Source organism: Ostrinia furnacalis, unplaced genomic scaffold, assembly GCF_004193835.3.
Source record: "Ostrinia furnacalis isolate ACB-3 unplaced genomic scaffold, ASM419383v2 OfSCF0076, whole genome shotgun sequence".
NCBI classification, from domain to species: domain Eukaryota; kingdom Metazoa; phylum Arthropoda; class Insecta; order Lepidoptera; family Crambidae; genus Ostrinia; species Ostrinia furnacalis.
The window spans coordinates 746,485-760,459 of NW_021130315.1; the positions used below are offsets into that span (position 1 = coordinate 746,485).

General features: G+C 34.9%; 1 protein-coding gene across 2 annotated transcripts in view; it reads right to left on the reverse strand.

Annotated features, from left to right (window-relative positions):
• Positions 1 to 523: 523 nt before the first annotated feature.
• Tre1 (Trapped in endoderm 1) overlaps positions 524 to 13,975 on the reverse strand; it is a 33,798-nt gene continuing 20,346 nt past the window's right edge. The window contains exons 3-6 of one of the 2 annotated variants that reach the window (XM_028301744.1): positions 10,290 to 10,536; positions 5,236 to 5,338; positions 2,843 to 3,057; positions 524 to 2,432 (exon numbers count right to left, since the gene is read on the reverse strand). In XM_028301744.1, coding sequence (XP_028157545.1) covers positions 2,054 to 2,432; positions 2,843 to 3,057; positions 5,236 to 5,338; positions 10,290 to 10,536 — 944 coding nt within the window. In that variant the 3' untranslated portion in view covers positions 524 to 2,053. The remainder of the gene's footprint in view (positions 2,433 to 2,842; positions 3,058 to 5,235; positions 5,339 to 10,289; positions 10,537 to 13,975) is intronic. The other variant, XM_028301752.1, reaches the window with a different exon arrangement.

The following is a 13,975-nucleotide window of genomic DNA, read 5'->3' on the forward strand; positions in this document are numbered from 1 at the left end:
TTATTATCATAAAAATCTTAACAAATTATTGCCAACTACACATTTTTTTTTCAGGTAGGTACACGGTACTTACTTGCGCCTGAGCCTACCTATGCACTGTGCGTACCTTACTGGAGGGACAACTAAATTGAAAAGTAGGCAAGTACAATCCGCTCTATAAAGTTTAGCTCCTTGAATGTTAGAATGAACCTTCTTAATTTATTTTAACAAATTGCTAATTTTCGTCATCAGTCATTATTAAATTAAGAAAGCAGGAAGGGAGGGTAGGCAGCAAAAAAGTATGAAATAAAACGTTGACTTTCAATTATATTAAAAACGTTTATTTTACCTTTGGTTCTCCATAAAATATTACTTATAATTAAGCCCAAATTAGGTATACATATTATAACAACTTCTTATTAACTTATAACTAGTAGAAATTGGTAAATATATTAATACACTTTTCTTTATGAAAAATTGGGTTTATACAGGGTGTACTAAAACCAGAGCAGCCCTTGTAACTATGTAGGTTTTCCTTATAGTTAATATCAAATTCAAAATTACATTACGCCGAGTCTTGATTTGATGAAAATTAAGCGCTAATATTGTGGCAGATAATGAGACACAATATTCAAGCTGTAGCCTTCATAAAAAACTAACTACTCAAACAACACTGACCCTAAAATCAAAATCTTTTTTTTTTTTCAAATAAATGTTCTTATTTTCATTGATTTTTTTATTACGAAGGGAAATAACTAATTTGTTTTGCGTGTAGGTAAACAAGACCGTCATTTTTGAGAATTGCGTTGTTATTGATCAATTTCTACTATGATACATTAATCCTAATTGACTTTTTCCAAATCAGTCTTTGTAATAATAAAATAATAATAAACATTATAAATATGATTGATAGTTGATAGCTTCTATGTATGTTAGCTTAAAAATATTAATATTTTACGCTTTGGTAAAATAGATTTGTGTTCCAGATTAAAAACCATCCGATAAATAATTAGTTACCTATCTAACTTGTCTAACTCGGTCTTCTCATATTTTTTTATTTAACGTAGGTAGATAACTAAGCTATCGTAAGATTTTAAATGGCCTGCCAAACATTTTGATAGAAAAATCTCAAGTGGGGGCATCTGGGAATACTTAATTCCCATTTACCACACTTATGAAAACAAAAAAATTAAAATGTGCAAAAATAGTTGGAGTTACAATTTGTCTGATCATCCTTTTATGAATTATTTTTATTTTTTAATTGTGATGTTAACAAATGATTAAGGAAAACTTTTTACTCTTTTCTTTTAACAATAATTTGTTTAACAGTAAAGGATAATTTTTAGATTATTTTAGCCACTGATAAACATTGACTATCGGTAGGTTTAATTACTAAAGGAATGCAATGCTTATTTATGAATAACATCCGTAATATTCATGACACTATTATGCTAATGATATTAAATATAAATTATTCTTACTCTTATTATTTATTGATAACATTATCAACTTTGGTTATTCATATACATATTAATAAGTAGCTTTCATTTACTTACTTAAATATAAAAACTTATTTTGTATGTACAGTATTGACATTATTTACATAAATTTTACATTCTACTACAGGAAGTAGAAATGTTTTGATTTAACTGCACACAACTGGGGGACGAAATTCAACAAGAGTAAATGATTAATGTGTTCAAATTAACTTTGCCAAAGTCAAAAAGAAGGAATATTAATCAAATGTTGAAGGTTCAAACCATCTTTTGATCATGTGCAATTAAATTCGTGAGTATCATTAGAACAACATTTTGTTTTGCAACGAATATCTAAAAATAGCCGGCTTAATGAGTAACGTTATATTAAATTACAACCACTATAGCTAGATTATCATTTACATAATCTTGTTCACACATTCAAAGAGATTTTTTGTATCTACATCTTAGGCCAAGACGTACAAAAAACTTTCTGAGAATAGGTATAATTATTTTGATCTTAAGAGTGATGGATTTGAGTGCTCTACATTATTTGACATAGCAAAAGATGAATTTTGTGGCCATTCGTAGAGGTACATTCATAACTTAGTCGGATTATCTTTCAAGGGATTTCTTTTTTCGACATAATTTGGTGAGTTCGACGATTGCCCCACCGTTCTGCTTCCCCACGTTGTTCTTTTGGCCACAGGATTATTCTTACAAAACTTGAGGAGATTAGCGTAGGCTGCTCTGTACTGTCTGTTCGTTGCAGCGTAGATGAGTGGGTTGATAACGCTGGAGGCCCAAGCTAAAATGGACGCTATTATGTGGAGCCAAGGGTAGGTAATCCCATCGTCGGCAACGTTCATGATCATGAGTGGCAGGAAGCAAGCCAGGAAACAGAGGAAGATGGTGAGCATGAGGGTTGTGAGGCGAGAGTCCTCTTCTTTCTCCTTCGCTGTTTGACCGCTGAGTTTGCTGTGAAAAAAACGCAAGGATTAAAATAACAGTGAGAGTTGCGACATTTTTTTGAGTGGGACTTAGCAAGGGAGCTGAATTCTCCCTCGTACTTTCACAATTTCTACTTGAATGAAAGTAGAGTCAAACAAAGTTCTTATAGAAATATAAGAAAATGTATTGTCATTTCCAAGAATTAAGTTACCTAATTTTAAGGACGTAAAAATAAGTTTCCCTGTTTAAAAATACATTCACATACGAACCTAATGATTTATTAAAGAGGGAATTAAGTAATGAAATCTCACGATGTCAAATCTTTTTTGTTGCATAGAAAATAACGATTACACAGAGCAAAAATGTTAAGTGCAACCTACACTTAACTAACCAAACCCCCACCAAGTTAGCACTCGAAAATACCAGTCGATTCTCACCCACATACACACCTTCGTCCCTCCAGTTTTCTCTTGCTCTCTCGCACTCTCCAGTATATGCAAGAGTAGGACACAATGATGACGAGGCATGGTAGCGCGAATCCGAAGACGAATAGATACTTCTTTGGTGACATACAGTGTTTGGGCAGGATCGTGCAGCTGAACGTTTTAGGATTGAAGCCTAGTTGGCCCCAAATTCCTAAAAGTGGTGGCACCTGAAATAAATAGAATAAAAAAATATGAACACAAAGTAAAATAAATAGTTCATGGACAGCCACATGTTGTGAGTCCTTGTATTTAATAATTCCATTATCGGTATGCTATCATTCCTATCAAATTCAGCAAATATTTTTATTCGGCTACCAATGATATTATTAACACAGGCAAGTAGGTGCAATCAAAACAAAAATTTAATAGCTCGTGCCGCAACGCAATGGGTTAAGAAACGCAGTATAAATGTTACGGTTAATGTGATAATTTGAAAATTATGAATAATCGCCGGTTATTATGAATAATTACCGACAGGTGAGGTAAAAGTGATAAATTAATCACATTTATCAGTGATTATTTCATAATGTAGGTATCCTTAGTACTAACGAATATCATAAAAGAGAACACCGGATCGTGTACAGCGCTCATGTACAGCCTCACACTTTAAACGTTTTGATATCATATATTAATATAATCTGGCAAAATGAGTTTAGACTGTTTCTTGCGTAACATTACTTTACCATAATGCCTATAACCGTGTATATTAGCCGTGTGGTGACGGCAGAGTAGAATACATTTGTCACCAACCCCTACTCTTCCCGCGGGTGTCGTAAGAGGCGACTTAGGGACTACACATCAAACAGAGAATGGGCAGCAGCGCTCTCTGAAAAACATCAATCTTTTAAACTGCGATCTCCAACCCGNATTAATATAATCTGGCAAAATGAGTTTAGACTGTTTCTTGCGTAACATTACTTTACCATAATGCCTATAACCGAGTATATTAGCCGTGTGGTGACGGCAGAGTAGAATACATTTGTCACCAACCCCTACTCTTCCCGCGGGTGTCGTAAGAGGCGACTTAGGGACTACACATCAAACAGAGAATGGGCAGCAGCGCTCTCTGAAAAACATCAATCTTTTAAACTGCGATCTCCAACCCGCCTGCCAAGCGTGGAGATTATGGCAAAACCCTCCACTATAGTGGAGGAGGCTCATAGTCCAGCAGTGGACTGTAAAGGGCTGTTGATGATGATGATGATGAATGCCTATAACACATTGTTTTGATTTAAAGTGAAAAATAGGTTAAGGTGCGGCGGGGGGGGCCCTTGGGCCACCCCTAAGCCGCCTATTTAGTTTTATACACACATAAATGATCTTTAGTTAATCACATTTACCAAATCATGTGGTAATTATTCATAATAACCGGCGATTATTCATAATTTTCACATTTATCACTTTAACCGTAACATAAATACAAAGGGTCATAAAACAACACAACAACACTCCGTTGATGGCACTGCATTTGACGCATCACTGCAATTGGACGAAACTGTTTCCATCATTTGAACTGTAATGGACTAAAATGGCCTATTTACGGTTTCGAGTTGGAAGAAATTAATGGAGCCTATTATTCTTTGGTAGAAGTTAAAAGCTGTAGCGATAGCGGGAAGAAATTTAAAAAATATTTTTTATCCGTGCTCAAAACTAAGTGGGGACAAATGGGAAATATGTTTTAGTCATTTATGAATAAGCATTGGAATGATTTAGAAAATAAATTCAGCTGGCTTTCACATTTCTTCCTAGCTCTTACGTGTTATCTTTAAGGAAATGCTGCCCTATATCCTTGCTATTTCTCAAGTCAAAGTACCTTACGTGTCTCATCAAAGTTTTATCTTGTTTGCATTTAGTATATTTATAGGTAGGTCCTTTAACATTATCAGCTTCATTTACAACATTCAGGATGCTTCCATTCGTGACAATTAACTGGCTCATGAATAGGTGCAATGAACTAATTCCGACGAATTCCAGCTTCCTCTAAATTATAACCGTTTATTTGTTTAATGGACCCGCCTATGGATACAGTTTTAATTCGTATGAATGGCGTTATGTGTGGTCCCTTCCTAGTAGCGAGATATTATTTATGTGAATAAAGCAACATAGGTACATTGTGTAAACAGTAAAATTCAACATCTGTACTGTGTCAGATTAGATATTTTTGTGATATTAAAATACGCTATGACTTACATAAATTTTAACGCGTGTTTGATGAATTTAGGTAAAAGGAAGTAGAACCTGGTAGATGAATGCCCTGATTGGGCTGAATCCAATTAATCGCATTTGCCACATTGAAATATGATTATTTTATAAGTCACGAGATAAAGGGGGAAAATGGCACTCACCATGAATCCGAAGGAGACCAGCCATATCAGCAGCAGCTGGATCCAGATCTTGGTGGTCGTGTAGATCTGCGAGTACATATCGTAGTACGCTATGAGCGTGTATCTGAAATAAAAGACGATAACTTAAGTATAATAATATTAAGATTGCAACTCGGCAATAGTAAATTACTAATTATTTCTTAAAACTTTCTTTTTATTGATACACGCAATGCTATAAAATAAGTCTGTAGTAGTCATAGATATAAAATAATGTAGCTATTTCTGCAAGCTTTGATCAGGCACAGAACTTCGAAAATTGTTGTTCTTTTTTTAGAAATATTTTTTAAAAATAGTATAATATTGGTGCATAAAGAGCTATTAATCGTAGGTAGGTAATCATTAATTAGTGCCTAAGCGTGGGAAGTCGAGAAAGCTTCCTAGGTAAAGCTACTGCTTTAATAATCTCTGGGCACAAAAACATGCACTCATCCACTCCAAGCGTCGTTTTGATCTCACTTTCATGAAATCTGGAGTGTTTTATGTTTTATCGGCCGTTAAAAGGCACTCAGCGCTATCGGGCGTGGGAACGCGAAGCTAGTGTTTGAGGATGATAAACTTGCATCCGCACCTTGAAGCAACAGTAACCTACTAAGACGTCAAACTGCCCTAAATAGCAATAAAAATTGAATAATTAAAGTTATCTGTGACATTAATGGCAACTCACATTATTTTAATACTTATCAAAATATTTTTTTTAATCCACAACGAGGAAGCTCTTGGCCTGTATCTAATATTGCAGACGTAACGACATTAGGTACCTAGTAGTCGTCTCTGTTCGTCACTAATCATTAGGCATAGGTAGTTTTTATTTGACGTACCAGACACAAGTTTATCCTATCATCAACAGTCATACATGTGGCTGTGGCTAACAACTTAGTCACTGATAAATGCTTTAATATTCGCTTCAAAAACATTTAAAATATCTTACCCGTGTTGAAGTGAGGTATAATTTTTTTGATAATTTCGAATAGGTTAAAGTTAAAAGGCAAATAAAAACAACTGTTTCTGAATCATACGACGCGTTTCCCTAAAAGGGCATAACGAATCTGCGGAGTGCGGACATAGTAATAAAGTCCTAAATATGGTTATGTTCCTTGAACATTGAGATTAAGTTACTGAATTAAGAGAAGGGCAAGGCCTCGGTATAATATTGTGTGCCCATTTTTTTGGCCTACTTTAAAGATATAACATAATATTAGGTTACTGGCTAACAATGGAATTTTATTGACCAAAGTCTAACATTGTTAAAAGTTTCGCTTATTAGTTACATGGTTGCTACTATGGGAGCATCGAGCATGCCATAGCCTGAGAGTTAAAATATCCTTTGACATAATTGTATCCCACNTATCCCACATAAAGCATTGAATTCTCTTACCTCATAGTAGAATAGTTGCAAATTAGTCACTCTAGTTTACAAATTGACGACAATCAATTTTGTATAGTAAATAAACAAGGAAATCTTTTGCTATGTTTAGATTTCTACATAGCGGCCTATAACACCATTAAAGTTTGATTTGGTAAGAACATTAATGTTATTACAACCGAACAGCTGGTCAATTGGATTACAACCGATCTTTGTATCGAGGATACTGACCCAGCAGCGTCAATGGTTTATTTTTATACCCGCTGCAGCATGGTGTTTCGCAATGGTTCAATGATTTGTGTTGAGAGGATTGATGCATCTGACTTATTGTAGAATCAATCATTTTGATATCAAACAACAATAAAGTCACTTAAAAGAAGTTGTAGTAGGTATATAGAAATTTATACAAAAAAAATCTTTCCCATTTGCCCCCATTTACAACTCTAGGGGCCTGATGGGAATTTTAGGAAAATCTTTACTTTAGCAACTTTTTTGCCCGCTATTACCTAGTGCACCTAATCTACAGAGATCCCGGTTTAGTAACTTTCGTTATTACCAACAGTTGTAGCTTGTATGTGCCCCAAAAGGGAAATTTAATGTCTATCAGTTAAATAGCTTCTCCCTTCCCCTTTAATGCATTTTGGTTGACCGTTATTACTACCTACCAATTTGCATTTTGATACAAATCTGCATCTTACCACAGTAACTCCGTTATCAATCAAGTTTTTAACTGCTTTTTCTATTCATTCTGTGACTTGAGCTCGTTAGTATCTGTCAGTTTGTTGTGTATTTCTATTTACTCATACTTTCGAGAGCACTCGCATGACTAATCCAAATAATAAGCGCCCATAACGTGTAACATTCTTGAAACGTTATGTTCTAGCCATGATCGTGCTCGGACGAAAGTCGCTGATATGTAATTAACTGTAATAACTTCATTGTTATTAGCAAAATGCTTCAGCAAATAATTGCTTAGCGTTATTCTAAGAATTCAAATAAAAATATTTTGCGGAAAATCTACCTATTTCAGCGAGAAGCGTTTGATTGATATACTTAATGTAGTTTCCATTCTTGACCGACATTAGCTAAAGTTAAAATCCTGTTTCGTTGTGTTTAAAGTCTTTAATGTAGATCAATTAAGTTTTCTTGCTCTTTAATTATGGGTTTAAAATATTAATTATTCCATTTTAAACTTGATTGTTGCGTTTCCCCTGCTACAGCCAGGAAAGTAACAGTTATTATCGCAATCAGAGAACAATAGGCCCCTGTCATCTCAAATTGAATTGTTACTAAAATAAGCTTTGAATAAGTCGACACGTCCCACGCATACGGGCCTTTTAATTTATGTTTCACGCATCATCGAGGGTTTCGCTTGGGGAGATGAGTAAAATGCTCTTTTTTCTGATTTCTTATATCTCCATTTAGCTTTACAACAATCGGTCATAAATATTTAAGTTACTTGGAGAGAATTTTAACGAGTTTAATCTATGTATTTTTTTTATAAAACGAGAGTTATGGGTCACTGGATCAAATGTTTTTATACATACAATATTTTTTCATCCCTTGGTTTGGCTTATTTCCTCTCAGACCTCCCGCTTCCTCCATTCAATTCCTTTGGGATTCCTAAACAATATAATCCTTATTCATATTCTGATTGCGGACTTCCATTAATATTAATGCAGTTGCTTCAACATGCTTCTTCAATGAACGGATATAGGCCAATGAACCGCATAACACTAATAAGATTTAGTAATTAAATAAAATGAGTAAAAAAAAGACAATAGGTTTAATAATTAATTAACTTCATTAGCTAATTGAAAACGCAATGGCAGTTAGGCACATTGCGTTTTCTATTTATTTTAAGTAAGTATAATTAATTTATTACTGATTCTATCGTTTACAAGCTGCCGCTTATATAACTCTCCGAATACACCCTTAAATTATTACTAACTTTCGCGTTGCATTATTTAAATAACTAATTAACGGGAATTATGAACGCAATTCTTTTGATTGATGTACGGTTGCAACTTGCACCGGCCTTGGTCATATTTATGAATTTCGGCTGAGTAAAAAAGAGTCATGATAATATTAAATGAATATAATGTTTTGCAAAATAACACGACCGTGTGTAGCCTTCAATAAAAAATACTCGAGGGTCATTCGAACATTGCACGGTTTGTTTTAAATATATTTTTGTTTTACAACTTAATGCGTGAGCGAGCTGACGTAATAAATCAAACAACGCTTTTACAGACGCCGGAGATTTCCCGCCGTTTTATTTTTATGACACGCGCAATGAAGTGGTTAGATTTACTAGTTTATACGACAGACAGTTTATTAGAAGTAGACCTTAAAAATTCTGCAATTATAAGCGGGGCAAATGGGAACACTAACACTATTTATTTGAAGAAGTGAATAATTCATGCAACGCGAAAGTGGGACAAACGGGAAAATTAACACTAACAATTAAAATGACATTAACTTGATAAATTGTTTGATGTAATGTAAGTAATGACTTGATTTTACTCTCCCAATTAGTGCAAAAGAAAATAAGAAATTGAAAACACGAAATTATTTATCGAACATAGATTTTTTTTTGAGTTGCTAAACGGAGATGATGATCTCTGTGAATTTTATTACTGCTCTGATAAAACATGGTTTCTAGCTGAAACAAGTTAACTGTTATTAAATCGTTTTATGGGCGTACTTTACCGTTCCGTGTTGCATTAAACTGCACTTAATGCAGGTCACTTTTTAGGGTTCCGTGGGAGGAAATGGAATACATTAAGGATATCTGCACTATTTCGTTTTTTCAACTCTATATTACGTGTTTGCGTAGTGTTAGATTTTGTGTTATGTTTTAAAATAAGTTACTTAATTTTAATTAAGCAGTTTCTTCTTCCAGTGACTTTGATTTAGTTAATTGCCCTGCTGTATAATTTATTAATATTGTCTTTAAGTAAATAACGATTTAATAAGATTAGTTACATGAGCACGTCATTACTTTGTTAAGCAGACAATGCAGTTGGCTGTTTGTTATGTTTAATAGACAGTACGGAACCGTAACACTAATAAAAGCTTCTGTAATGCACTTGGCCTATTTTTATAATCGTTGCGTTAACACTTTACGCCAGCACGCGGCCTTACACGGCTGCGCCCACCTTGACCATCGCCAGATGAATGAGTCATGGGACACTAGGAAAACACATGGTTTCGTTAACTATACCACCATGTTTTTACATTAAAGTTGTTTTTAGTGTTGGATTTGTAGATTTATGTTTTTAAGCTGTCTAGTCTCTGGTCTTTGACCATTAGCTAATATATTTTTTCTTTGGTGAATTGAGTGAAGTAAAGTTTGGAGGGTAGGTATGTGAAACAGTTCACTAAAAGCCTCCCCTCTTTTATAGTTACTTGTGTCTCCAGTAAGAATCAAGCATGATGACTGTACTTTTTATAACACTTGCGTGTACCTACGAGTTCGTTCGTTCGTTTCAGCCGAATGACGTCCACTGCTGGACAAAGGCCTCCTCCAAGGTTTTCCACAATGAACGGTCCTGCGCTGCCCGCATCCAGGCTCTTCCCGCGACCTTCACCTACGAGTACGTTGAAATTAAAATCAAGAAGTAGAACCAATTATACTATTTTGTCTCACCTATTAATAGTAATAGCGACCATAGACAGCAGCGACACGGCTTCATTTCCATAGAAAACAAACGCGAACATCTGGCACATGGTCTCCCCCAGCGCCCACTCCTCGCGGATGAACCGGTTCGCCGTCAGAGGCAGGTTGATCCCGCAGAACAGGAGGTCTGACACGCAGAGGGAGAGCACGAACTTGGTGGTGACGTGTCCCCTCAGTTTCGGGTGCATGAGGAGGGCAATGGTCGTGATGAGGTTGCCTGGAACAAAGAGGTTTAGATTTTTTAACCAAAATTTGATCGTTTGGTGAAGCTCCCTGTACCCTGAGCACGAATAACGTACGCTTATTGGGTCTTCATACAAGAAGCAAGTGCCGTAATGTCATAACGAGAACGACATTTTTTCGTGCTCGGGGCTCTGAGTGCGAAAAATAGATTTCTGCCAATTAAAAGTCTTTTCTGGCCCTTGTCTAAGTTCTTATGTTGGAAAAAGCTCCAGTAAAAATATCTTTTACATAAACAAACACACTTACAAAGTTAAAATAGCTACCTATTAATATTTCCTTAATCTAAAATTATTATTTTACTAAATAAAAATTAATATTAAAATTAAATGCTTTCAATAGTTAAATTCCCATTTTCCCCCGATGAATAATAATTGTGGTGGCAAATGGGAAAATCTAATCGTACGGTTACATTTGGTGTAGATGGACATGCTGCATTTAACCGTATACCCTACCTAACGTCTAATGCAAGTTATTTTTAACACACCATAATAATATTTCCCAATAGTCAAAGAAGAAAGTTCCCGTTAAAAGCTATTAACGATTTCGTTGACAGATGGACCAAATCGTTTCTATTGCTCGAAGTCTCAGATCATAGAAGGGATCATTCTCTTTCTATGATCTGAGCTCGAAGTAGATGCGTAACTTTTTAATTATTCTATTCGGTAGATATCCTTTATTACAAAGTGGTTAAGATTGTTTGACACCTTACTTCCATGCTGGTACTTTACTAACCCCCTTACTAATAAAAAGTTACACAGTTTTAAAATGACATTTCCATACTAAACGTCACTTTAGATACTGTTCAACGAGCGTGTAAGTTTTATTAGTAAGGGGGTTAGAATAGAATGACTGGACGTGGACATCAATGAGGGCTATCGTTTTTATACTTAACAGTTGGCACCCCTGGCGATTGACAGGACCTTACTCTACAGTGGCGGCATCTTGATGAGTGCAAATGCGATAGTCCTCCTACCCTTTAGCGCTCACAAGTTGGCGCCACTGTCTTCGCTACTAGCAAGTGACAGGACCTTACTCTACAGTGGCGCTAACTGGTGAGCGCTAAAACGATAGCCCTCATTAAAAGGACTCTTAGTTAACACACGTCCTGTGCATACGTCTTGGTATAAGTAGGGTTGTGTTATCATCTTTTTGGCTACTTTGAGTGTCACAAACTACCTATTTTATGCTGATTGTACTTTATTTAAATAATTAAAATATCTTTGGACAATTTCACACAGCGCTATCTAGCCCCAAAGTAAGCAATTAATATTATTATGCTTGTGTTATGGGTGCTAGCTTAACGCATATACTACATACTTTTTTTTAAATACATACTTATTATACATAGTAAGACGCGTCACAGAAATTAAAATTCATCATTTCAATTTCTACCCGGCCGGGAATCGAACCCTGGACCTCTCGGCATAGTAGGTACCCAGTCCGTTTTAGAACCACTACCTAAACCAAACGGTCGACTATGTACGTACTTTTACCTACCTAAACCTTATAGAATCCGGTTTATATCCGGATCAGGTTAATTACGTCACCGATGGATTGTGGACTCAAAACCATGCAAACAGTAGGTGCTATAAACTACGGTGTTTGCGGGCTATGGGAGTACACACAACTACCTACGGAACTGAGCCTAATCGGTATTGAACTCAATTTCATTTTTGGCATGCCCTACCTTACCCAGGCGAAGCCAGTTTTCTTCTTTCTGAAAACTAACTTTCCCTTTTTCTCTTGGACTGGACATTGGAAATAACAGTTTTTTAAATAGTAACACCACAGTAACACCAACCTCGCGGGCGCTTGCCAGTTGCCACAGAATAGCAACACTTTTTAAAATACGAACTGTCAAAAACTAGTGATGCCAATCAGTCACAGATTATGATGTATTATCGATTAGTAGTAAATAAAACAATTATGACAAAATCAAAATTGTTATTGTAAAAAAAAGTTCTCAAAGAGGAGGATGAGGATTGTAGAAATTTATTACTCCCATAGACAGACATTGATAACATTTAATTTACTGTTCATGGATTGGCCATCAAAGACACTTAACGTATTAGATTGGCGAGGTGCAATTTTAGCTGATAGGGCGAAGCAATCACTTAGTAAAACAATTAAAAGTAGGTGTACACCGATACTATCGAATGTGCAACAGTGATCAACATAAAAGGGTCTTGTTTAGATAAAGGATGATTTTTATCGATAGTAGGTATAATTTAGAGGCGATTAGAGGATTTAAATTGATTTCACTTGTAACTTGTAACCCACACAAGTTGTTAATGTTTAACTTTTTATTTAGTAAATACATATTATTATTATTAACTTCAATGCAATTTTAATTTAGTTATCGTAGTTTGACTGTGTCATAATGATGAGTTATTAATGTAGATTTAAATAAAGTATTAACATTGTCTTTGTCATGCAACAACAATTCCATTAAGTAGTCAAAAGGCTAATGTTTTTACTATCTATTTAACGTACTGGCAAAAAAGTACCTAGTATTTTCTGAAACTTTTACAATTATGTGCCACTTGTGGTCTAAGCTGAATAAATATTTTTGATTTTGATTTTGAATTCTAGCATTTTTTTAGCAAAAGAAAACTTTGATGCTGTTTCAGCTAATAACAAACTATCGGACCTCGTTTGTTAATATACAGGTGTGATTTTACATCTAGCATTCATAATAAGAAAACAATAGTAAAATACTTTATTGAATTAAAATATATAGATTAGAAAGAATATTTTCTTAACATTCATCAACAAACTAATGATTAAAATAAATTGTAGTTATTTGGCGTGGCTAGATGGCTGCACGAAATCGATCAACGGAATTTCGAATCCGGATCCATCCGAATAGTTGTAAGTAAAAGAAACTGCAATTTCTAAAGCAAGTAGTTAATAAGATGTTTTAATCAAATTGGCTTATTTTTCTCGAGTTCAATCGCCGGAAGCATGAATCATGGTTGTTTTACATATAAAACCTCAATAAGTTCATAAGATTTATGCACTTGTACCACTCCATTTTGTTCGTGTTATGTTTCTGTGATTTACGACGTCAGTCTGCTTTCTGTCAACTCGTAAGGTCTTGTATTGACCTTTACTGGTTTTTATTTTAAACGCCAGTAAAAGTGTTTTGATGTAGGATGTTAGTTTACAATAACATATTTTTTTTACACAATTTTAGAATATTATCAACTCATTTTATCTTATTGACTAACAGGAAATGAAGATGAGCAACAGCAAATATTGATAGGCAGCTTTAGGATTGAAGAACATGACCTTTCAAAAACCTGAACTAAAAACAGAGTTGGGGAAAATAGAGTTACATTACAAAGCCCAACTCAAAGCGTTCCAAGGTCATATTATAAAACTGCACATGTTGCACTGCGTATTGAATGTGA